The sequence below is a fragment of the Drosophila navojoa genome, chromosome 2 (assembly GCF_054131105.1).
Source record: "Drosophila navojoa isolate 15081-1374.11 chromosome 2, UAZ_NAV_1.0, whole genome shotgun sequence".
NCBI lineage: Eukaryota > Metazoa > Arthropoda > Insecta > Diptera > Drosophilidae > Drosophila > Drosophila navojoa.
Genome location: NC_142890.1, coordinates 16410261 through 16436134, shown reverse-complemented (window position 1 = coordinate 16436134; position 25874 = coordinate 16410261). Strand labels below are relative to the sequence as shown.

General features: G+C 41.4%; 4 protein-coding genes and 1 long non-coding RNA gene across 6 annotated transcripts; 3 read left to right on the top strand and 2 right to left on the bottom strand.

The window, feature by feature from the left end:
- The first annotated feature begins 35 nt into the window (after window positions 1-35).
- On the top strand, window positions 36-5738 carry ClpX (Caseinolytic protease chaperone subunit). Its single transcript, XM_089256535.1, has 8 exons — window positions 36-193; window positions 259-1002; window positions 2784-3864; window positions 3923-4199; window positions 4259-4408; window positions 4469-4690; window positions 4760-4972; window positions 5255-5738. The coding sequence occupies exons 2-8, from the start codon at window positions 945-947 to the stop codon at window positions 5285-5287; spliced, it is 2034 nt and encodes a 677-aa protein (XP_089112661.1). The 5' UTR covers window positions 36-193; window positions 259-944; the 3' UTR covers window positions 5288-5738.
- Window positions 1009-1851, top strand: LOC149092194 (uncharacterized). Its single transcript, XR_016196241.1, has 2 exons — window positions 1009-1572; window positions 1673-1851. It is a non-coding gene; the product is annotated as an uncharacterized LOC149092194 (long non-coding RNA).
- Window positions 5739-6075: 337 nt separating the features above from the next.
- LOC108657298 (uncharacterized) lies at window positions 6076-14930 on the bottom strand. 2 transcript variants are annotated; one of them, XM_018109860.3, is made up of 9 exons: window positions 14534-14930; window positions 11499-13291; window positions 11289-11419; window positions 8141-8235; window positions 7839-8072; window positions 7491-7761; window positions 6974-7423; window positions 6745-6903; window positions 6076-6676 (listed from the first exon to the last, which is right to left on the bottom strand). In XM_018109860.3, the coding sequence occupies exons 2-9, from the start codon at window positions 12913-12915 to the stop codon at window positions 6611-6613; spliced, it is 2823 nt and encodes a 940-aa protein (XP_017965349.1). In that variant the 5' UTR covers window positions 12916-13291; window positions 14534-14930; the 3' UTR covers window positions 6076-6610. The 2 variants fall into 2 exon arrangements, with proteins under 2 accessions (XP_017965349.1, XP_017965358.1); XM_018109869.3 differs by having other exon boundaries at window positions 14659-14930.
- Window positions 14931-17492: 2562 nt separating this feature from the next.
- Window positions 17493-19398, top strand: ninaE (neither inactivation nor afterpotential E). Its single transcript, XM_018110047.3, has 6 exons — window positions 17493-17702; window positions 17767-17836; window positions 17898-18388; window positions 18449-18596; window positions 18663-18940; window positions 19007-19398. Exons 1-6 carry the CDS (start codon window positions 17695-17697, stop codon window positions 19131-19133), a joined length of 1122 nt encoding a protein of 373 aa, XP_017965536.1. The 5' UTR covers window positions 17493-17694; the 3' UTR covers window positions 19134-19398.
- On the bottom strand, window positions 17528-25787 carry Ask1 (apoptotic signal-regulating kinase 1). Its single transcript, XM_018109940.3, has 11 exons — window positions 25358-25787; window positions 25049-25243; window positions 24039-24208; window positions 23867-23960; window positions 22986-23786; window positions 22584-22922; window positions 21715-22517; window positions 21499-21648; window positions 20561-21439; window positions 20216-20488; window positions 17528-20151 (listed from the first exon to the last, which is right to left on the bottom strand). The coding sequence occupies exons 1-11, from the start codon at window positions 25475-25477 to the stop codon at window positions 19950-19952; spliced, it is 4026 nt and encodes a 1341-aa protein (XP_017965429.1). The 5' UTR covers window positions 25478-25787; the 3' UTR covers window positions 17528-19949.
- Window positions 25788-25874: the final 87 nt, after the last annotated feature.

Sequence of the window (25874 nt, the reverse complement as noted above, 5' to 3'; positions counted from 1 at the left end):
ATTCATATATATAAATTTTTTTTCTATATTTCTGGCCGTAAAACAGTCCAAATTCTTTTGTGTATGATTTTAGATTAACATTTTGATCGGTTTATGTCATTGTATGTACCACGGTGCGCGGCACAGACAAGAAGAAGAGCCCATACCAATCAGCTGTATTCCAATTAACAGCTGTCTCACATTGTTGTATTTTGTGAGCCCATCAACTAAATTCGATTTAGTATGAGCAACGGCAACAACGCGTAATTACCATTACAGCCAGGACAGTAAATACGGGCCGTTTTTATTTAATAAGATATATTAAAAACTGTCATGGATCTGCCACAAAAACGGTTTCAAAAAGACATCTGCTAGTGAATACCAAAATACGAACAACAACAAGAAGAAGCACATACTCTGGCCAACGAGCACGAAACAACGTGTGAAAAGAAATCAGAAAAACCGAAACACACAAGCACAAACGTTGACACCGACAATCACATATACTCACACACAGTCACACACATATACACACACACACACGTACACATATATGCAGACACACACACCGCCAAAGAAGTGTGTAGAGGCAAGCGCCGAGCGCAATCTATTTTATTCACATTTTCCACACACAAAAGTACCAACAGAGCAGCAGCGAAAAATTAACAATTGCGTCGTACAACAGGCTAGCAGGAACGAGAAATCAAAAACGCTAAAGAAAATTGTTGTCTTTTAAGAGTGAAAACAGCAACCAATTCAGATTATTGTGCAAAACCAATACGAATGACTAGCAATATTTGCTTGTCAAAATAGTCCAGAACAGACTGGCAACAACAGCAGTGCCCGCAGCCCCCGAGCAGTAGAAGAAAGAAGAAGAAGAGAGCGTTGTGTGTATGTGTGTGTGTGAGTGCAAGCCGACCCGCCAGCTGAGATTTCCGTAATAACAGCAACAGCAGCGCTTTATAATGAGTATGGTACGGCGTATAATATTGTTGGCTCCAAAATATAAAATTTGGACAAAAGGTAAGCTAAAAATGCAGTTCTCGTGAACATATAAATACATCATTGCACGAATGCTGTCTAAAAACGTATACGTAACTGCGTCATTTGCGTCACGTAGCAGCAGCCGCAGCCGCAGCAGCCAAAAGCAACAAAAACAATATAAGCAATAAGTCTAATACTGCGCGCTTATCAAAATTTCGTATATAATTCTGCTATATTAGCCGAACACTCACTTTTAACTACGATTGAAGGTTGTATATTTAACTAACAAAGTAAACGCGCGCCAAGCGAGCTATTGATTTGGAGTTAACTTGTATTCGGTTATGTGATTTAAATTCATGTCAAACAGCCTTTGTCGAAGGTCAACGGCGCATAGTCATTACGTTATGCCAATCAGACAACGTAGCATGTATCGTATTTGCGATGATTGAATATTTTTGTTGTTGTTGTTATTGTTGTTGCTGCTGCTGTTGCGATTTCTTGTTTACGATTTTGAACTGAACTTGAATTGTTTTTAAATATGGTCGAGGTTTAATTATCGCAGCTACAGCTTTTGACGCAATGATCGGTTGGTCGCTCGGTCGAAAAATTGTATGTTTTATTTTTGTTTGTTTGTCATAGACTTTACTGATGGTGTAATGGCAAACGTTTTTTCTCGCAGCAGTAGCCGGCAATAAACATTTTTTTTTAGTGCCGGGCCATAAGGAAATCTACGCATGGTTTTTCGGAAGTGCAGAAAGGCCAATTATATAAATTTAAATTGCTAGAGTCGGTTCAAGTTAATGTTTACTTTTAGATGCGGTCATATAGTAAAGTACAGTGAAAGCTCTGCTGACGAACACGTGCCTCAAAAGAATGTTAATATATTTAGTATTTAGTTTTTATTAATTTGGACTTTAACATTGCTAGTTCAATATGTAAATTTATAAAAAATGTGCATTAATTAGTTTTGATATTAAAAATCCCATTGTGGAGCTTTTACTGTAGCCACAGAAATCATTATAATAACAACCTGCCTAGTCTTATTCCTTATTTCAACGCTAAATCGTTTTTCCGTGAACTTGAGTTTCTGCAGGTTCTAATTGAATTGAATCAGTTTATTTTTTTATATACGTAGCTGCTAATTGCAGTGTTGCCAGCTTAGCCTATTTCAGGCTAGATTTAGCCTACTTGAAAGCGTCATAGCCATTGATAATAAATCCATTGAAAATGAGTATGTCTCTCTGGAAAAAAAATAACTACAGAACTAAATGTATTCATATTTAAGTAAGGCGAAGCTAAATGCTTGCAGCGGCAGAGAGTGCTCCCATTGGTCCCTTAAAAGTCGACAGCAACGTCTCCTACCTAGCGCCGGGCTCAAAAATTGAGAGCGACCAGGAGTTTGAGTGAAAGTCGTGCTATATAAAGGGCAGCAGCTGCAGCAGTTTATCAGTCGCCCAGGCCTGTTGAGGGTCAGTCGTGCAGTGCAGTAAAGTGGAGTGCAAATATTTAATGATCATTCACCTTAATGGAAATACTTGTAGGGAATACTTGGAGAAATACTTAGGGAAAATATTTAGAAGAAAAACTTAGACGAATCAATTATAACAAAATGCTTAAGGAAATGCTAAGAAGAAATGATTATAAAAAATGCTTTTGAGTTGTTCCTTTGAATTTATACATAAATATATAATTTATATATATGTAAATGCGGATTAAAGTGTGTTATGCCATCAATCAAGTTCACTTTTAAGGCGATTGCATTTTGAATAATAGAACTCATATATTAACCTATTCTCTCCTTCTGTTCATCATTGCCTTAGGTACCAGCCACGTACAACATACACCGAACTGCATAATACTGAGCAGTGGGCTTGGACGGCGACGATTTCACCTGGCCACTCAGCAATGCGCCGCCAATGGGCAGCTACTGCTGGAGTCCGTTGTGGCCATACCCGCCTACATTGACATAACTAATGGAGTGAGAATCAGATCGGAGTCTGGAAACGGCAGCAGCAGTAGTGGAACTACAGGAACCGACAAGGGCGGCGACATCAGTGGCGCAGGTGGTGCATCCAAACCACCGGGGGGTGGTGGGTCGAGTCTTGGCGGCAGTGGCGGCTCAACCACAACTGGCGGAAGTGGCGATAAGTTCTTATCCTGTCCAAAATGTGGCAGTGCGTGCACCCAAGTGGAAACATTTGTCAGCTCAACGCGGTTTGTGAAGTGTGCCAAGTGCAACTACTTCTTTGTGGTGCTCTCCGATGTGGAAACCAAGCAGCGTATCAAGGAGGAGCCAAAGAATCAGCGCAAGCCACCGCCGCCACCGCAGAAGATCATGGAATACTTGGACAAGCATGTGGTTGGCCAGGACTTTGCCAAGAAGGTGCTAGCGGTGGCCGTCTACAATCATTATAAGCGCATCCATCACAATTTGCCGCAGCTGCAGCAACAGCCAAGTGCGGGCGGCGCTGGGAGCGGACTGGACGGCATACCTCGCACGGATCTACTGCACATCACCGGCATCGGTCACACACTGAACAGCAGTCCTGGCAACGAGCTGCCGCCAAAACCAGCCCAAATGGGCCTCGGCGGCGGTCTGACTGGTGGCGGTCTAGGTAGCGGCCTGCACAACAGCAACGCTGCCAACGCCTCGCGGAGCAGCGATCATCGTCCCGGCTCCGAGATACTGGACAGACAAAGTAACGATGTTAAATTGGAGAAGAGCAACATCATTATGCTCGGCCCGACGGGATCTGGCAAAACGTTAATTGCACAGACAATCGCCCGCTGTCTGGATGTGCCGTTTGCCATATGCGATTGCACAACGCTCACCCAGGCCGGCTACGTGGGCGAGGACATTGAGAGTGTCATATCCAAGTTGCTACAGGACGCCAACTACAAGTAAATTGTTCATTTACATGGATGATATCTAATCATATTATTTCCCTATATTTTTCAGTGTGGAGCGTGCTCAAACCGGCATTGTGTTCTTGGATGAGGTGGATAAAATTGGCGCTGTGCCTGGCATACATCAGCTGCGCGACGTGGGCGGCGAAGGTGTTCAGCAGGGTATGTTAAAGATGCTGGAGGGGACTGTGGTCAATGTGCCCGAGCGCAACTCGCCGCGTAAGCTGCGAGGCGAGACGGTGCAGGTGGACACTACGAATATACTGTTTGTTGCCTCTGGTGCCTACACGGGCCTCGATCGTCTCATTGCCCGCCGACTAAATGAAAAGGTGAGCTAGACCAGCAGCTATATTTGTAATCATATCTTAATCGCAAGTCTTTTGTACAGTATTTGGGCTTTGGCATGCCGTCGACGAGCGGCTCGGGCCGTCGAGCGGCACAATCAACAGCCAGTCCAATGGATAACGATCAGGAGGAGCGTGATAAATGCCTGACCAAGGTGCAGGCCCGTGATCTCGTTGAGTTTGGCATGATACCCGTTAGTAGAAACTGCTTTAGCAGTATCATATCATATTAATTATACTCGATTACTCCATAGGAATTCGTTGGTCGTTTTCCGGTCATTGTGCCCTTCCATAGTTTGAATGTGAATATGCTAGTGCGTATTCTGACCGAACCACGCAATGCTCTCGTGCCTCAATACAAAGCGCTGCTTGGCCTCGACGAGGTGGACTTATCGTTTACGGAAGATGCGGTTGAATCAATTGCAAGTCTAGCCATGGAAAGGCATACTGGTGCACGTGGACTGCGCTCCATAATGGTTAGCTAGCGGATCTAATAATTTCAATCCCGATCACAATAATAATGCATTTTATTGTTCGTTCGACAGGAGCAACTGCTGTTGGATCCCATGTTCATTGTGCCTGGATCAGATATACGCAGCGTACACATTACGGCGGATTATGTGCGCGGCAATTCAAAGCCCATTTACAGTCGCAGTAGTGATGACGATACCAGCGCTACCACCGACAGCTCAACAACGGAGACTACAGATTCGGAGCCCAGCAACGATAATGATAAGAACTTTGAAGATAGTGAAAAAGTACGGCTCAAACAGTAAAAGCTCCTGATTACAACACACCCTTTAAACAGCAGCTAAAGCAACAACAACAACACGATCTGCAACGCTTATCCATTTGATTTTTTCCCACTTCTAAAATTTTGTGCAACGCTTTTCATTGAAACTCATTTTTAGACTATTCTATTGAGTTACACATTTCTTGAAACATTTTTGCTTTGCAAATATGCTTTTCCAATGCTAACTCCACACTTCCCTCTTTATATATATATATTCATCATCGTTAATATGTTATATTATTTTTAGTCACGTTTAAATGATACTGTGGTCGGTACGTAGCACCTCCTGCAAAGCGCTGTCACACAATTTTTGAATGGCTGATTCGCAATTTTATATATATCTAAATATATATATTATGTTTATATATATATACATATGTATAGCATATATCGGTCCCCTTCCCACTCGATATGCACCTGTGATTCATAACTGACAAGCAGCGCAAATTTGAAAATGCAGCCTTTCAAAAATCGTTTGCAGCATCAAAAAATGGCAATTGTAAAAAACAATCAAATATCTAATTTTTTCACTAGAAATGTAAAGCAAAAATAATAAAAAAAAAGTCCTAAAATCGTTAATATCACTTATTGGACAACAATTTTGAGAAAACAACAAGAATATATGACTGTTGCGTTATTTTTCTCCGTTCTGAATATATGTTTATATATGATTAAACTTGAACAACTGTAAAAACGAAAAAAAAAAAAATAAATAAATAAATATATTTATATATATTTAAACTAGACAACAGAAGAAATGAGTTACAAATTTTTAATAGTCTAATTAATGAGACGAGAAGCAAATTATATTTTTAACTAATTTAAGTTGTATAACAAAACGTAAAAAAAATTAATATAGTTATTTAATAAAAAACAAAATAAATAAATAAAGTTAATAAATGTGTTTTATATACTTTTTAAGATTCATTGGATCATTGGATTGTTCTAGAAATAAATTACCTTTTCCCATAAAAATATTTGATTTAAAATATTCTGCAAAAGATTTGATTAGGAGTTGATTCAATTTTCAAGACGTTCGATTGGTAAATAAAAAGATGTAAGAAAGCATTAAACAAATTTATGATTAATTTTATTTAATTATATTCAACTAAAACAAAATTTGCACAAATTAAATTGACTAAGGTTAACTACTCGTTAAAAAAATTGACTCATGCAAAACTTGCATATTCGAAACTCGATTTTTCGGGCGTGTTCCGCTATTCAGTTTAGCTTTTAATTGCTACGATTTATTTTTGTTGACTTCAGCTGAATAGCGAAAAGCGCGCCATAATAAATATAATTAAGATTTATTGCACATTTATGCTCTAAGATTTATTGCACATTCATGCTCTAAGATATTCCAGTTGTTTTATATTCTTTTTCTTTTTTTTTTTTTTTCTTTTTATGGTGGTTTTTTTTTGGAACATTTTTGTTTTGACGTACTGTAAAATTTGTATAAAAATTTGTAAGTAAATAAATATATATATTTGAAAGTGTGGGTTTGCTTGTGTTTGTGAGTGAGTGTATATGGGCGAGATAGTGTAATTGTGCGTTTGTGTATGCATATGAATACGTTCTTAAAACCCGAATTTCGACACGAGCTTCAATCACTCTCCTCAGATATAAGCAGCTCGTATTCCTGTGCCGCAAATCGATCCCAATCGGAGGTCTGTAAATAGATGAAGGATAATTAGATACGAGCCGTCAACATCATTCACAATTAGTTTGAAAACTTACGGATTCATCGCGCTGTGCGGCGAATGGATCGCGTTGCTCGTGATCCAGATACTTCTCCAAATTGAAGAACGTATCGAAGAACACGTGCGTCATTTTGCAGCGTTTCAAGTCACCCAGTGTAATGGAATCACGGTTCGCAGGCTTGATCATGTCCAGCATCTGTTTAGAGAGATATTTAGAGACATCATCATAAGATGGAAGATGATTAGTGAGTCTGCAATTCGCGCACCTGGCAGAGGCAATCCTCGAAGGGCAAGCATTCAATGCCTATGCCCTCCATGCGCTGCTGTTGCTCCTCGTAGAAGTACTCCAGCTCATACATGGACAACACGCCGTCGCCGTCAATGTCCATGCAGCGGAACCAGTACTCAATGGCCGTCGGCGTGCGCTTGTCCTCCTCGGACAGAATGAACCACACGAAGTCTGTATAGGACATTTTGGGTTCGTCTTCGGGCGCCTTTTTGTTGTCGCTGCGCGTTACACAGCCGGAGAAGATGCGCTCCACAATGCGGGTGGAGAGCGCATTGTCGCTGTGCTTGGCCAGATCGTCCTGATTGATGAGCAGATCGTGATCTTTATCCAATTCCCAAAATTTACAATAGATCACATAGAAGTGCTCATAGCTAAAGAAGGCCATGATTTGATTGATGTCCTCCTCCTCCTCCAGTAGGCTAATCATCTGCGCACAAGAAAATATGCTTTAGTTCAACTCAAATTCCTTATTGTACGCTGCCGAGTGAACTCACCTCGAGCAGATCGGATCGCTTGAGCTCCGATATGGTTATCTTGCCGCTCCAGCTGCGATTCACCGAATAGAAGATGCGCGCGATGACTGTGTGCACGTATCTGGAATGGAATTCGGTGGCTTCTTTTAGAAACGCCAGACCCGGATGCGTATCGACCACATCCTGCACCAGCGGCACCAAATCCTCTGGCACAATATAGGAACGAAAGCGTTGACCGCGCGACAGAATATAGACAAAACGCGAGGCCGCCTCATGGCAATAGACATTCATTCTGCATGGAGTATAGGAAAGGCAACACACACAATCAATACAACAACAAATCTGGCCAGGAATTCTTGGCAACTTAACTGCTTCCAGAACTCGACAAAACGCTGGCGCTCCACCAAGCCCGTGGTGCCCGCCTGGCAGAAGATCATAACCGGCATGCGCCAATAGAAGGGCAGGCCGCACAGCTTCAGGATGCGGGGCAGCTCATCCTTGGTCACCTGATTGTTGGGAAAGCTATCGAAGGCGGACAAAATGCCGCGAATGACACGCTCCATGGCAATGGTTGGCTGCGGCTTGCCATGTGGAAAGTAAAATCTGCCATGGAACACATATATAAGATATACATACATACATATATATATATAGATATCTTGTTGACTTACCTGGGTATGTAGACGCTCTTGGAGCTGCGTATCTCCTTTTGTAATAGATTTTGTTCCTGTGACGGCGGAGGCGGCGGCGTTGCATGCAGCTTGACCTGCAACAACAAGAGAGCATTTATAAGACATACTATAGACTAAAGTATTTATATAATATCAAGAGCATCTCACATTATTCTGCACGCAATTTATATGCCAACAATTTTTGCTCTGTTTACACATTAATTTGCCACACTTTTTGGCACGTATAAATATTGAGAAATTCTTTGTTTTACCAAGAAACTAATTCGAATTGAGGAAAGTATGTAGATACCCTTAAGACAACGCCCATGCTTTCAGATTATGATATAATCCTCATTATCAATCAAATCTACATTTAGTCATCTTTATAATTGTCATGATTATCATTAAAGTTAATTATTATCATCATTATCTTTATACAAAATTATCATGATCATCCAAAATGCTATTATTATTATTATTATTAATATATTTCTCACTATCATTCTCATTCTCATTATTTAAAATAGGTATAACTTCGAGGAATCATATTACAAATATTAGATCTGGTTTAGCAAAGAATATGTATGTAACATATTAACATAAATTATACTATATTAAGTAAAAATATTCAACAAAGTTAAGGGTATACAATTTTCGGATTCTACAGATACTAAGTCTCTGGTTCTTTTTGTTTACATCTGCGCTAATTTTGGCCCTTTCAGTTTATTATAAAACATAAACAACTATTTTCATAAAGAAATTACTGTTAATTGGGTTTCGTTTAAGCATTATAATAAAAAATTGGGCGTGTTTGCTTGTATAAATCAAAATATACTTAAAATATTCGTGGAAATTCAATTTAACTCAGAGAAAATCAAAATAACAAATGAGCAGAAAATAAGTTCACACACACACACACACACACACATGCATACATACACTACTTTGTTGTTATTGTAATTGTGCTAAATTCAGCAGCAAATTGAAGCTAAATTTACAACATCTTAATTGGCGTCAATGAAAAATAATCTAAAGAAATCTATAGAAATTGAAATATGGTTGATTATTTCTCGCTCTCGCTCTCACTTTCTAGAAGCTCTTGAAAATTGCTTAAATTGATTAAATTTAACGCGATTGGAGCTGTGAAAGCCAAAGGTTGATCACACGCAATTATAAAACAATTAATCTTAAGAATATTTTAGACATTTAAGAGCTGTGGCATTGCTCGAGTACAAATTCTAATTCAATTCAAATTCATAATTAGTCCAGACCAAGTTTATATTAGACTCGAATTGAATTCAACTTCCGATAATTCTTAGCAATTACTTGAAATTCAAACAAACTCTCAGACAGTCAAAAATAGTTTTCGCTTATAAATTGTGGAAAAAAAAAGAAGCTGAGATTATAATTTATCAAAGAGATGATATACATATGTATGTATGTATGTATGTATGTATGTAAGTAGGTAGAGCCCACGTGCAAAATGATCAATTAAATATTTTTACGCCTCATACGTATATTTTACGCTTTTGTTCTAGCAAATTTCTTTGTGATCTATCTTTGTTTGTATTCCATTTGCACGCCATATAAGCAGCATCATTTGCTTTTGGCCATAAGTCTTTAATGGCAGAGCAGCATAAGCGAAGCATTGGCCATTCATGATTTTAAAACTGTCAACGGCAGCATTAATATTAATCTCCACTCGCATGAAAGAAACCAAAATACAAACACACACAAACACTCACTCACTCACACGTACACAGTGCGGGCATGTGCGCATCTTACGTATACGCACCGCTACGCCTGATGGCCAAGCTAAATATTACGCATACGCATAGTTGTTAAATCGTAAAGGCAATAGATAGCAGCAAGAATTCAAGAATCGCGCCTGCTTCGACAGCACCAGCAGCACAATCAATCGCACACTAAGTTTCGTATGCAAATTATTTATAGCGATTATTTACTTAAAAGCAACAAGCAAAAAAAAAAACAACAAATAGATTTCATATTGAAACGCAGTAAAGTTTCGCCGGCTGGTTGAGTTTTTTATAAACTTTAAACTCATTCATACTCACACACACGCACACATTTGAAACTAAATAATTAAATAGCAAAAAAACTGAATACTCACAAAAGCAACAAAACAAAACAAAAATACCCAAAAATAACAAAAAATATAAAAAAAAAGTGCATTCGTGTTGCTTAAATAATCATGTGCTTGTATTGTATTTGTATTCAGTTTTTTCTGAAAATTTTTTTTTTATTTTTATTATTTTTTTTTGCCTATGTACAATCGTGCTGATCGTAAATGCTTAATTTGATTGTTTGTATACGAGAGAGTATGCATGCTCAATAGGGTCACTCACTATAAAGGTTAACAAAAAAAAAAAAATACAGAAAAATGAATAAATGTCATTTAAAAAACTAATGCAAACAATTCATATACATGTATACATGTTAAGAAAATATCCAGTGAAAAGGAGCCTAGAATATTTAGAGATAGCCTAGTCTTATGTATAGTCATAGCGAAGTAGCTGACTCTTTCGACTCCGAGTCCTCGATGTATTGCTTCTTAATTTCCTTGGATTCTTGTTTCAATAATTATTTTTGTAAAATGACAGGATGTATAAAATGTGAGGTATTTCCTATGAGTAAATCGTTTCTAAGCTCAAATTGTGGATATAAATATAAGCAAGATTTAAGAGCAACAGCATTTACATAGTGAACACCCCTAATGTTATTTTAGCAAATTGTATTGTTCGATGTTCCCTATATATCTAGCTATATGTACATATAGTTCTCTAACGACTCATCTCTGTTGGCAACCGATGGCGTCTTGAGTTAACCTTAAATCAATCAACGTTGCTCGATAACACGATATTTCTTTAAATGCACATGATGAAAAGAGATAGGGATAGAGAGTGAGATTGCGAGAGGGGCAGAGTGGAGAGAGGGGCCTTAGCAATTTGTTGCAATTGTTGCTGGCGTGCGGCTGTGGTGAATTTTTTCGTGCGCTATTTGCAATTGTTAGATAACAACTGAACAACACCAACACACACAGACACACACACACACACACACCTTTCTATGGGTGTACCGAGCCGCACTTTAAAATATATATTTGTACATATTTTCCTTTTGAGCTTACCTTGAGCAAACTTTTGGGCGGCGCATCCGCTGGCCGTTTGATATCAAGAAACGAGTTGCGCACATCCGGCCGCTTCTCGAAGAGCATCACGCGCTCCGCCACCGAGCCGCGTGTTAGGATCGGTCTGCCCACTACAAAGGTGAAGGGTGATTAGTCTATGGATACAGGTGTGTGTGTGTGTTTAATAAATCAAAATTCGATTCGCATTACAATTCTTGTCCTGGCCATTGGTGAGCGCTGCTCGGCTGCCGCTAGTCGGTTTGATTTTAGTCAACGTTGGCATCGTTGTGTCCGCCAATGTTGCTGGTGTGCTAACGGCAGCAGATGCTGCTGCTGCTGCTGCTGTTGGTGTTGCAGTTGCGGGTATTACACTCGCTACAATGTTGCTGGCTTTGCTGTTATCAGTGTTGCTGCTGTTGGCGCTGCTTCTGCTGCCAGTAACTTTTCGTGTTATTGACAGCTTTTCTTTGGCCGTTGCTGCCGTCGCCGGCTTGTGTTGCTCGCTATTGTTGTTCTCTTTGGTTTTGTGTAATTTACGGCTGCCGATTGCCGGATCGCTGGCACTCTTAGTGGGCTCATCCAGCCCTGACACGCCCACACGCGGCGCATCCAACGCATCCACACTGATGATGCTTTGGCTATTGTTGCTGTTGTTGCTGCTTCTGCTGCTGACTTTGCTTATCTTTTTTGTGGGCTGCTCTGCTGCTGTTAACTTGCTGCTGCTGTTGTTTAAACTATTGCTGCTGTTGCTGTTGATCTTGTTACTGCTGTTGTTGCTGCTGCTGTTGCTGCTGCTGCTCAGTCGCTTTTTGGCAGCTGTTGCTGTTGCCGCTGCTGTCGCCTCCTTGTGCAACAACTCGCTGATTTGCAGCAGTTGCTGTGTTTGTTGCTGTGACAAATTGTTCACGTCCAGCTGCAAATTGATGTCATAGTTGAGATTTACATCGCGCAACGCTTTGCTAGAGACGGCAGCAACCTTTTTGGGTGATTGCAGCGCCTGCTCCACTTGACTTGATTTGCCGGCCTTGACAGTTGCTGTTGTTGGTGTTGATGCTGCTGTTGCTGCTGCTGTTGCTGTTGCTGTTGCTGTTACTACTGCTGTTGCTGATTTCTTCGTCTTGCCATTCGATTGCACCGCCACGCCCACTTCCGTTTTCTTTATGCCCCCGCCCTTGCTTCGCTGCTCTTTGTCTTTGTTCACGAAGCTGGTGACCATCTTTTGCAAGCCCTCCGTATTGCTCAGATTTGTTGGTGCAACAGCAACATCCGCAAAGTTGCCGGTGGCCGTCGGACTTTTGTACGTATCCAGTAGCTCGGCGGGCGGCGCTCCGGAATTCTTCCACTGGTGATAGATGGCATCGGCCTGCTCGCTTATCAGCTCCACGATCTCTGCGTGCTCATCGCTTCCGATCAACGGCGTTGCCTTCGGCGACTTTTGGCTGCCGACAGCAACAGCTCCAGCACCAGCAACTGTTGCTGGTTTGCGTGTGGTTGTTGTTGTCGTCTTACTGGCAGTTGTCATAGCCACAGTGCTGGCGCTGCCGCTGCCGCCGACGCCGACGCCTCCGCTGCTGCTGAGCTTCTTTGTTTTAGTTGTTGTTGTCGTTGTCGTGGAAGACGAATGCATTTTCCTTTAAAGTGTTCAACGTGTTCGTCTAAACTGTTTTTATGTCTTGTTTAATTTTTGCACGCACAATTTAAATGTTAAAAAAAAAACTACTAGTATATTCACATTTTCGATTTGGTCTGTGTTTATTGCTACACTTGAACATAAACGGTGTGTGTATTATTTTTCTTTTTTTTCTGACGTTTCACAGATTCAGAATATTTTGGATATATATAACATACATATGTGTATATTTTTTTTCTGTTTTAGGTTTTCACATTTCAGAATTTGGTGGCCTGTAATTGGGTTTGATTTTTACAAATTTTCCTCGTGCGTTTCATTCACTTTTCACATTTTCACATTTTCCTCGTTTTAACTTCTCTCCGTATGGCGAAATCTATTTATATAAAGAAATACCAAAATTTCCTATTTCGTTAATTTCAGACGCCGACAGAAACACCCAGCCCGCAACGTAGACGCAGACGCACACACACACGCATACACATACTCAAATATATAGATATATATAACTGCGGCATTAGCATCGGGATCGAGGCATCATCTCAATACGTAAAACGCGCACACCACTGTGCACAGTGGTTAACAAATAAGCACATTTGTCTAAATAAGCGAATTGTGGGATTTTTCAATATCTTACAGCATGCAAAATATTTATACAAAAATATTTTTAAGGACAAATATTTGTTTTTTATGTCAACAATGTCAAATGTAAATGATTATTTAAATAGTTATACATTTGTTGGGTTTGGTATAGTAATTTAATGTCTTTTAGTTTGTGTGCAGAATTTCTTTCGTTTCCTCAACTATTTCATGCCGTTTCAGTAATGAAGGGTGCGTAAATCACTTATCAAACGAAGCAAAGTAATAATAAACAGTAATAAATTCATTTTAGCACATTGGTGTGAAATATTTGCCGCCCGGCAATTAATTAATCAAATCAATGCGCATCTTCGGCAATTGAGACAATGCAAATGAAGTGCAGTTCACTGTGCACGCGTAAGAGAAGGAACAAAAAATATATATTGAAAGCTGCCCCTTTGCCCGTAGCGGCATTTTTGCCTTGTTTTTACGTTTAGCTTCGGCTGCTGCTGCTGCTTCTTCTTCTTCAACTTTGTACTATTTATTCGAAAATAAATTTCGAAGTAGTTGCTGCTGCCGTTGCCACCGCCGCCGCCGCCATCGACGCTGCTGCTGCTTCCGCGCTGCTTGCCACACACTTTTCTATTGCACTTAACGTGTGCGTATATGTATGTATGTATGTATGTATATATATCTTTGTGTGTGTATGTATGCATGCATGGGAGTCGGCGCTATCGAGTATATTTGGATGTTTGTCTGGCTTTATTAATGATTTAATTGCATTTATGCCCCTAGGCGTGCGCTGACGACAGACACGATGACGCGCGCCGCGTTGGTTGAGTTTCGTCATTAATTAATAAACTAAACAAAAGGTTAGACAACGAATTTGCAATTTGACATTTCATTTCGGCTGCCAATGGATAAACAAGTTAACTGCGATCAAAGTTGGGCGACAACAATAACAAAACACGCAAGCACACCACAGGCACAGACAAGTGCGAAAACACATGTAACTGTAGTCACATGTAACTGTATTTACATATTTGCATCCATCTGGCTAGTTGGACGCAGAAATTCGTATTTTCTTTATATTTTTTTGGAATCTGTGACCGGTGCGCTAAATTTAACAGTATATTGCCGTGTTCCGCACAAGAGAATTTTTACCGAGCGCACGCTGCACGCGAACCGCCAAACGCTGCTGATTAGCTTCGTGTTGTTACTGTAAATCTTTGGCCGACGCTCTGCTCGCAACTGAAAATAACATCAGCCGTTGTCGGTGTCGCAGTCGCTGTCTCTGTCGCAGTCACTGTGGGCAGTGCAGCCTCTGCTATCGTCGCCAGTGCGCAAAGTGGAAGTGATCTCAGCTGTTGCAGCAGCAGCTAATGACACTGAGAACAGGCGATTAGGGCGCTCCCACACACACATGCGGCCTGTCTCTCTCTCTCTCTCCCTCTCTCTATGTATCTCTCCTAGTCTTTTGCTCTGTCCTCGCTCTCTCGATTGCAAATGACAGCGCCAGCGCCGACATTTACTTTGGCGTTCTTTGAGCAGCAGCAGACACCACAACCTCACTTATGCTCTCTTTTGCTTTGCTCTCTCACTTACCCCCACACAACACGCACACTCAGACCTAAACGCAGACGTAGACGCAGACGCAGAACACTTGCCGTACCCACACACAACACGCTGACGAAAAAAAAAAAAAAAAATAATAATACCACAACAACAATAAAAGCAAACAGCAAAAATCAAAGCAAAGGTGTTTGTTATTTATAAGCTATTCAACAGCATGGGGTATATGCTGTACGTCATGCAGACCGCTGCTGTTAATCGCTTAAATGTTATTCTGTTTTCATTCTTACATATTTATACTGAGAATGAAATTGCAATGATTATTTGTTTGATAATACTAGTAAACTCTAAAATAAATGTTCACACCAAATATAAAATTTTACATATGTCTAAACGTTAATAATATCGATTTGTAGGGTATCCACGCTGCAATACTCCTTGTCCACTTTTATTATTTTTTTTGTGTGACTGTGACACGAAGAAGAATAAAACCTGAAACATTTATTTCGCTTTTGCTAATGCTAAATAACTTATTTCTGTCGTGCCTTTTTCCAACATGTTTGTTGCAGTCAGTTCGTATTTTTTTTTTTATCTTACTTTTTAGTTTTTTCATTTTGGTATTTTTTGCTACTTTTGACGAATATAATTTGTTTATATGAATTTTGCAGGTGGGCGCCTTTTGTTTGTTTAGAGCAACTCGAAATGATGTTCGAATATTTGCGCTCACCTCTGTCATATAAAAATGTCTGATGAGGCATTTGGTTATTTACACGTTTATTTTTGTTGTTGTTGAAATTTTACATATTACACACACACACACACATGCAGACACAACCGCATACATAGATCACGCGGCGACAGTTGGTTTAACCGCAAGCAAGTGTTGTAGCTACTGTGATGACGTTCACAATGCTCATCATCATCGGCTGATGATGATAATTTTTATCGTGTTGATCATTGGCCGCACCAGCGAAGCGCAGCTTCCGGTTAGCGTTGTGCTTTGATCTGCTGCTCGTTTCTATCTTTATTGCATGTTTCGGTTTCTGTTGCTGTAGCTGTTTCAGTTACAGTTTCAGTTTCTGTTTCTCGTTTTTCGTTGGCGCGCTTTGCTTTTGCGGTAATTGATTTTAACCAAGAGATCTCAACCTTTGAGATGCTGATTGTCTCATCAATTGACAGCTATTTAGTTTAGCCGCGTTCCATTGCCATATAAGGGTGCCCCCTCCCCCGACACGCCAGCCCCCTGCCGCTCACCTTGGATTAGCTGTGTGTGACCCAATTTATGCGTCTGTGTTGGGTTTTACTGTGCGCATAATACAAACAGAGCGCGCTTTATGTGGCTGTAGAAGATTTGACAAAAAAACCCAACACCCACACGCCCTAGAGGACCACACACACACACACATACACACACACACTCAACCTCAACACGCGTTATTTTGTGTGTTTGTTTAGACGCTCTCTGACATGTGAGACAACACGTAAACAATAGAACGCGAGCGTCACAACTGAAGTGTGAATAGATCTATTGATGGCACATTGTATGAAAAAGCAGCTTACGTCTAATGCTGCCGATCCGATCTCTGGATATAGTATTTATAGCATTAACGGTTGATTAAATGCAGCAGCAATAGAACAGTAAAAATACAATTTATTGTCTATCAAATGATATATAAATAGAAAATGATTAAGAAATGGACATATAGAGCTTATATAATTCAATTAAATACTGTTTAAAATGACAAGATAACACAATATCGTATCTAATTTAGTAAAATAAGAGTAGTTAAGTCTTTAAAGTTTTGTAACCATTATTATCATATGTTATAAGAAATTATGAATAGGAATATAAAATGTATAGCACACAGAATATACATAATTTATAGGTTTGTCTTGCATTTTTACTTATTTTAGATAAATTCCTACATTATTTTATTTAGCAACTAAAGTCACTCTAAGCAGCGTCACACTGCGTATGCGCAACATATATCATATGCAGGCATTACGCATACGCCGCATGAGCTCAATGCACTTATGAACTGTCCAATCTTTGGGCTTCTTTGGCATTTGTTTGCTTTGGCTGGTGCATCTATTGATTTGCTGGTGCTCTTCATATTTGCACATTGCATTGACACATTAAATCGCTGACTTTCCACGCCCACTTTCTTGCTGTTTGCGGCACAATGTCAGCTCAAACGTTGGCCCTCTGCCAGCCCAATGAATCTGGAGCTGGGAAACCTTTGAAGTACATAACTATTGACATTGGATGTCGTCGCGTCATCGTTGCAATATTATATTTTTTATATTTGTTTAAGTTTACGTTATAAGCCAAAGGCTGTTAACGCCTTTATTTTTAGGCCTCCGAGTGCAAGAACTAATTGAATTTGTTTGGACATGGGCACAGCCAAGACTATAAAAGCAATGCCTGAGCCAGGCACAGACGCAGGTTTCCAACGACCAATCGCCGCGAATAGTCCGCTCCAGTGAAATAATATTCAGGGAAAATACAAAATCTATGTAAAAAGTGTTAGAAATTTAGAGAGATTAAAACTAATTTGCAGCTTTTTATGTAAAACGCAGAAGTTAGTGAAAGCTTAAGCCGGGATATAGCGGATACACAAATTCACAATGGAGAGGTAAGCGGGCCATCGGACAATGTTTATAGAATATATTGTTAATAAATATTTCTGTGTTGCATAGCTTTGCAGCAGTAGCCACACAACTGGGGCCACACTTTGCCCCACTGTCCAATGGATCGGTAGTAGACAAGGTGAAAAAGTGTAAAAGAAAGATAAGAGGATGGAGCTTACTTGTATCACTATCCCTAACAGGTCACACCCGATATGGCGCACTTAATTAGCCCATATTGGAATCAATTTCCCGCCATGGACCCCATCTGGGCGAAAATTCTTACCGCTTACATGATCTTGATTGGCATGATTTCCTGGTGTGGAAATGGCGTGGTGATTTACATATTTGCCACCACAAAATCGTTGCGTACGCCTGCTAATCTGTTGGTCATCAACCTGGCTATATCCGACTTTGGCATCATGATCACCAATACGCCAATGATGGGCATCAATCTGTACTTTGAGACTTGGGTGCTCGGCCCAATGATGTGCGACATCTATGCCGGCCTGGGCTCGGCCTTTGGCTGCAGCTCCATTTGGTCCATGTGCATGATATCGCTGGATCGTTATCAAGTGATTGTTAAGGGCATGGCCGGCCGTCCAATGACCATCCCATTGGCATTGGGCAAGATTGCCTACATATGGTTCATGTCCAGCATTTGGTGCCTGGCGCCCGTTTTCGGCTGGAGCAGGTGAGCGGAAAGCTAACTAAAAATTGAGGTATCTCTATACTATGGTTCGATTTTGGGCAGATATGTGCCCGAGGGTAATCTGACATCGTGCGGTATTGACTACTTGGAACGCGATTGGAATCCACGTTCATATCTGATCTTTTACTCCATCTTTGTCTACTATATCCCGCTGTTCCTGATCTGCTACTCCTACTGGTTCATCATTGCTGTAAGTTGAGCTGAGCTGCCCGAGTATGACTTTCACTAATACGTCTCTCTCGCTCTCGCCCTTTAGGCCGTCTCTGCTCACGAGAAAGCCATGCGCGAGCAGGCCAAGAAGATGAACGTCAAATCTCTTCGCTCGTCCGAGGATGCCGAGAAGAGCGCTGAGGGCAAACTGGCTAAGGTCGCTCTGGTCACCATCTCACTGTGGTTCATGGCGTGGACCCCATACCTGGTCATCAACTGCATGGGCCTGTTCAAATTCGAGGGCCTAACACCATTGAACACCATTTGGGGCGCTTGCTTCGCCAAGTCGGCTGCCTGCTACAATCCAATTGTATACGGCATCAGGTATACACATAATTATATTGAGCCTTAAGTCATGTTGAATTAATTGTCACACCCATCGCTCCACAGTCATCCCAAGTACCGCTTGGCCCTGAAGGAGAAGTGCCCCTGCTGTGTCTTTGGCAAGGTGGATGATGGCAAGTCCAGTGATGCTCAGTCCACAGCGACAGCTAGCGAGGCTGAGTCCAAGGCATAAGAGACAACGACAATAATAATAACAACAACAACAACAACAACTTATTACAACAGCAACAAAACAACAACAACATCAACAACAGCATGAACAACTGCAGCAACAGAACGAAACGCTTTCGAATAACAATAATACTAATTTGTTACATAACAGCACTATGTTAACGAACATATGTGAAATTCAAACTTCTGCAATGTCAATAAAGACTAAAAAAATCTATACAAAAAAAAAAAAAAATAAATGCAAACGAACTAGAAAAGTTACATAATTGTTTTAACTATAGCATTCTTAGCAACTAATAGATGTTAGCCAGTGTAACAGATTCTGTCTATGTTATTGTAACACTAATGAAATCTGTAAACTAATGACGATTTAACAGTTGAATCATACAATTACAGTCGCGTCGAAAATAAAAACATTATTTAGTTAGCTCAACACTTTCATTTACATTTCACAGTGTATTTCAGTTTATTATGTTTGCTTCTTTTTTAATTTTTTGTTTTATTTTTTTCTATTTTTTAGTTTAAAGGCACTTAAGTTTCATATTATAAGTTAACATGCATAGTAGATAAAAGGCAAAAACAATGCACGCAGCACACATAGATACAATTTATGTGTGTGTGTGGAAAATTCATTTTAAGGCGTTTGAAAAACTTTCAACTTAAGGCTAGGCATTTGCAACTGTTAGTAACAGCACGAAAAAATATGACAACATTTACAATTAAACAGAATCAGTTAAAAACAACAACAATTCTCCTCTCTCCCTGTCCCACTCTCACTCCTCTACTTTAAATCCAATTGGTTTCTGGGGCGGCTTAGTCATTCGCTGCAAGAAGCGTATTCGCTTTCGCTCTTCTTGAACTTGCCCTTGGCAAGGTTTATATCTTCATCAGTTGAATTTGTTGTGATGGTATTATTGTTGACCGGCTTGTCGTCCGTGTCGGATCGCGTCTCCATGCACATCGAAGTGCAGGCGCGTTCCTGAATGATGAGTTTCCACAAGCGCACCTCGATGCCAACGCTAAAAGAATTCATATTGAATGGTTGTAATATTAAATAAAATATATGAGAAAATAAATACTAACCGCAGACCCAGACGCATTAGATCTAGTTTCTCCATGTTATAGATGAAGTCCTCAAACGTGAAACCTTCATCCAGTATGAGCGCCTTTGAGATTTCATCGATATCGTGCTGCGCTAACCACTGCTCCAATTGCTCGTCTATCTCGTGGAGACCAAAATTGTGCTTAGTTAGCTGGCGGCGGGTGTTGGCATTTTGGACTGGACGCGACGCGGAATTTCCCGCCCCGCTCGGACTCATTCTATGGCACTTCTTTTTCAATCCGTTGGAGGTGCGTCTGCAAAACAAATCGAAAGATATCAATAAAATCATAGATTTTAGTATTTCTCATATATGATCCTCGACTCACCTTAATCGCTTGCGTCCGCCCATATAGATATGGGCCAGCTCCTGGCTGATGCTTTGCAGAGCACGCAGCCTCTCACGGTTCTGCTCCATAATCTGTAACTGCTGCTTTTGATTGTCGCGTATATCTCGGAGGATTCGCACACACTCCACTGAGCTGCCGATTCCATCCAATTGATCAGAGCCACTGCCATTGCCGCTGGCCTGCACTTTATCGTTTGCATTCGGCTGCTTCTCTTGAATGTCTGGAGTTGACTGTGGACCTGCGTTATGCACGCTCTCATCGTCATTACCCGACAAATCCTTATCCGCCAAATTGGCGCCCAGTTCGGGTGAGAATATTGTGACAGCCGCCTGGACCGCACGCTTAACTAGATTGTCCAACGCAAACATCCAATGCGGCTTGATGCAGTGCAGCCGCAGGGCAGACACAACCGCATCCTGAAATGAGTATAATGCCAAATGCAAGTGATCCAGTGCGACGGTATCGTTATCCAACTTCTGCTTCAGTTCGTTGATAGTCGCTTCTAGATGCTTCTCGTTCTCGTTTGAAATATAATCCCGCAGGCCGCGTATTAGCAGCACCAGATCGCTATTACGTATGGCTATAAAGTTTTGATCGGCATTGATCTTTTTCTCCCAAATCTCGCAGATCTTCGATTCGTCCAGCATCAGTACCTTGGATAGCGTGGCACGCCGTTGCGAATCCTTTTTCAAACGATAAAATCCATCCGTTTCGCTCGTATCACTAATACTTGTACGTAGCGATGGCGTCTGTGGTTCGATCTCTGGCGATAGCAGATAGCCAGAAGAATTGCGACGTTCAATAATGAAATTCTGTGTATTACTTTCATTATCCACCGAGGCAGTGCCAAGCGGGGCGCTAAAAGATTATACGAAAAGTGAATAGAAGGCATATTGAAGCACATTGCTAGTACTTACTCCAATTCGGGCGTGGTGGGTGTATTCGATGTGGTATGGTAGGTCAAAGGCGGATTTGATTTGTGCACCAAGCGATCCGCCGGCACAGAGATGCTGCGTCCGAACTCTGAAGTATTAATGGGCAAAGCAGGTCGCATCTTGCGCGGTTTACTATGAGTTAAAACAAAGCACTGTTAATAGCTGAGCAATGACAATCTTCAACTATGACTTATTTACTCTGTGAGAAACGGATCGTCGAGCAGCTCCAGCGCAGAAGGCCTATCCTGAACGCTAATGGCAAAGCAGCGCAGTATGAAGTTCTTGGCATTTGTGGACATTTCCTCCGGTATGTTGGGATGCTTCTTATAGAAGCCCACTTTGAACATGGCTGCTTGTGGATTGCCTAGTTCACTGAAGGGAGGGCTGCCCGTGGCCATCTCAACATTTGTGCAGCCAAATGACCAAATATCTGCGGGCGGTCCATAGCCACGCACACCCTGATCGATGACCTCCGGTGCCATGTACTGTAGGGTGCCTGCAAATGTATCTGTCATGGGGTTGATACGCGCCAAACGCTTCGAAGTGCCAAAGTCGGAGATCTTGACCACGCCACTGTACGTGTTCACGAGCACGTTGTCGCCCTTGATGTCGCGATGCACGATGTCTTGCTCGTGCAGATACTTGAGTCCCTGCAGTATCTGCTTGGAGTAGAAGGCCATGGTGGACTCGTTATCCTTGAGCGGACCCCACTTGGTCTTTAGCAAATCGGATAGCGAACCACCAGGCACCTGCTCCATGAAGATCTTGAAGAAGCCATCCTCCGATCGCGACCCTAAATACTGTACAATATTGCGATGACGCAGCTGCGAGTGCAGCTTGATCTCCTCGTGCAGCGGCTGCACATCCTGCGAGTTCTTCTCCGGCACCTCCTTAATGGCAATACGAACTTGTGTCTGCTTATCGCGCGCCGCATATACCGTTCCATAGGTGCCCTTTCCCAGAGTAATCTTCCGATTCTGTTCATTGTAATCGTACTCGTACTGCAAGTGTTTGATAAGTTAGCACACAGGTTCGTGTTCAGTTCGTGTCAGTTCAATGTAGCTCACCTCGATTTGCGCCTCATCAGTCTCCAGATTTACAAATACCTCCTGGTCCGCAGTCATTTCCAATATGCGATCGTAAAAGCGTTGCCGGCACTCGGTGGACGGAAAGTAGATTTGAAAGTCGTCCGAATTGTGATGCACATAGAGATAAGCGCACAAATCGTCCCTTTTGTACAGACTAACAGACTTGATTTTCGAAGCAACAAACAGAAAGTCGTGCAGCTTCTTGCAGGCATTCTTCGAGTGAGCCACGCAAATGTTTACAATCTGTATGGATTTCTCATCGGCATCCATGTTGATGGTCACATAACTGGGCATATAAATCTTGTTGGGTTCGAGTATCTGCAAAGGAGTAAAGGTTTATTCAAAGGATGAACATTGCAGTTGATCAACTAGAGCACATACCAGTATAGGAAAACGTATGCTATTAATCTCGTTGTCATTTATGGCCTCCAGGAAGAAATCCATCCAGAACTGAAAGGCCTGCTCCTCAATGGGCACCTGTCGATCGTCGGGCTTGCGTCGAAAGCGATGTATTAACGATATGTTGCCAATAGTTGATTTCAGCGACCAAACAGGCGGCCTCAGCTTGAACATACACTCGGCTGCTTGGATGGCTTTGACGTAGTCCTCGGCAAGCACAGATATCTCAAAGAATGTGGCCACGTCCCAGTAGCCGTTGAGCGTCGACAAGCTGCCCTTTTTGCCAATAAGATTGTTCAGTGTCATGCCAATATGCTGTAGTTCGACCGTATTGCTAAATTCCTTGCCTTCGATCACGAGTAGTGTAGCCAAATTGATGCCCGCATATTCATTTGGCTGCACTTCGAAGCTCTGGCGATACCACTTGATGGCATTTTCCAAGCTCGTCCTATCCGTACAGTCCGACTCCACAAACATATCCTTGTAGATGCGTCCGCAGAGGCACAACATGTCCGGGAAGTGATTCTCCTTCTTCTCGAGTGCTTTGAGTGATGATTCCAGTGCTTTCTCTCGATCTCCTGGTCGATTGCGTCGATTCAATGCGAATGCATACAAGAAACTCATATTTCCTGTGTCCACATATTTGCGCGTATTTGGTATGTTCTTCAAATCATTCACCAGACGCACCATCGCATCATAATCCTGCACATCCCGCAGGGAGCACATAAAACTGTGCAATACCTCGCCAGAGAGAACGTGGGGATCGTCCAGGCGTTTACGCATCTAAATATAACGCCAAATCAATTGAGTAATCATTTCTCTAGACATGCATATGTAAACATGGGTATGTCCGTTTAACTTACCCCATGTAGAATGCTCTTCAGCTTATCGTCGCTGGGCGCGTAGGCATCACGCGCCGCTCGCATGTCACTGAGAAACTTTTCCCGCATATGGGCCCTGCATTGGGGAGAAAGAGTTCATGTAAATAAAAGGCAGCGATTTCAATGAAATGATGAGTGTGTTGCAAGTACGGACTTTGATTGTATTTCAACATCTTGCAGCTTGCGCTTCAGCCGCGCCTGTAATGTAGTTGGCACACGCCCATCAGTAGGTTGCTCCTTGGTGCTGGCCTGGTTTGTTAGATTGCAGGTGTTGGTCTCAGCGTTACGCTTATAGCTGAGAAACAGGTAGTTGGCACAAGAGAGCTGTAAAGCAAAGTTAGGGTATTAGAGAGCTGGATATATTTTATTGGGCGCCACTGTGATGCGGCGATGTGATGCATAACATTTTTTGACAGATTCATATTTAAGGACAGCACCGTAAGAAGTGCAAGCTCGCAACAAACATTATTAGAGATAGACAGGTTTCAGTGGACAGCACTGTTTGTATAGGCAGTACATATGCTATGTTTGTAAAGAAATGTTTTTCAGCGGAACCAGACACATGTATTTTTGGACTAAACAGTTTGTATGAAGTCAAATCTGTTTTGTGGACGGTATAAAGTCAAAACAAATAAATTCCTCACAAACATTCTTTAAGCTAGACATGTTATTACGTACGCTACTATTAGTGCAAGCAAGCACAGCGTTTGTTTATTGTGAGCATGCTTATGTGTGTGCGTCTGTGTTACGTTGTTTGTGTGTGAGCGGCGTGCGTGTTGTTTTGAGTTTTGCGTTGGCGTCCGTTCAGCTTTTGTTGTTGCTCTTGTTGTTATTTCTTTTATTGTTTTAGCGCTTCGTGCTGCAGCGGCCAAAAACAAAAATAACAACTATTTCTTGTTTCACAGAACGGAAGCACAGCAAAAACTAACAGCAACAAACACGAGTGCTTGCTGCGTCTGATGTTTAAAAAAATAAAATCAAAGTAGAAAAAAAATTATTGCTCTGTCATTTATCTTATCGGCAGAACAGGGCCGATTATGCTGTGTTTTTGTTCTTGCTTTGCATTTGCTGTTTTTTCTTTTAATTTTTTTTTTTTTTTTTTTTTTTTTTTACTGTCAACATCTTTGCGAATCTAACCGCCTGCACAACTGTTTGTCTACCCACCTTTAGGCTGAGCGTCTGTTTGGACTCCAAATCGTTGTAGATTAAAATGTTCTCCTTCATGCCAAAGCTTTCGCGGACTCCATAGTGATAGGAGAGGGGACGCTGTTGGGTTAATATGCTCAAGTCAATGACGGCTACATCGGCATTATAGAATGTTTCCAGCACATTCGTCTCGCCAAAATCCAACCGCTCGAACTGCAGAGACCGAACATTTTCAATTATTATTGTATAACATTTGGTGTCTTTAGTTTTTTCTTTTCTATTATTATTATTATTGTTGTTGTATTTTTATTTGAACCGCCAACGCACCTGCACACGCTGAAAGTTCGCACCAGCCGATTGTACAGCTTGTTTGACCTCCTCTAGGGCGCAGAGGCGATCCTCTAAATGATCGCCAACAATGGTGTCAATTACACAAACAACATCCATAGCTGCTGTCGCTGTGTTGGCCTATTGGGCTATTCCTGGCGCAGCGCCTATTGAAAGTTGTTGCGGATGGGAGGTTGATGGAGGGGTATACGTGAAACGCAACAGAGCTAGTACGTTGTTGCTAACGTACGCTGGGTTTGTTGCAAATTGTAAACAGCTTCATTACCACACACTTGCTTAAATTACACAGTGCTAAATGTTTTATAACGTATTACTACCGAACAAAACGAAATTTTGTTAAAATGTGCGCAGACTGTATGTTGACGCCGCTGTAAAATAGCTGACAGTGTGACCAGGTGTTGCGCGTGTGGAAATACTTTATTTTAGCGTGAGTAAAATAAATTTAACAGAGCGTAATAACAGCACAATTGGCCCGCTCTACGGTATAGTTAAACAG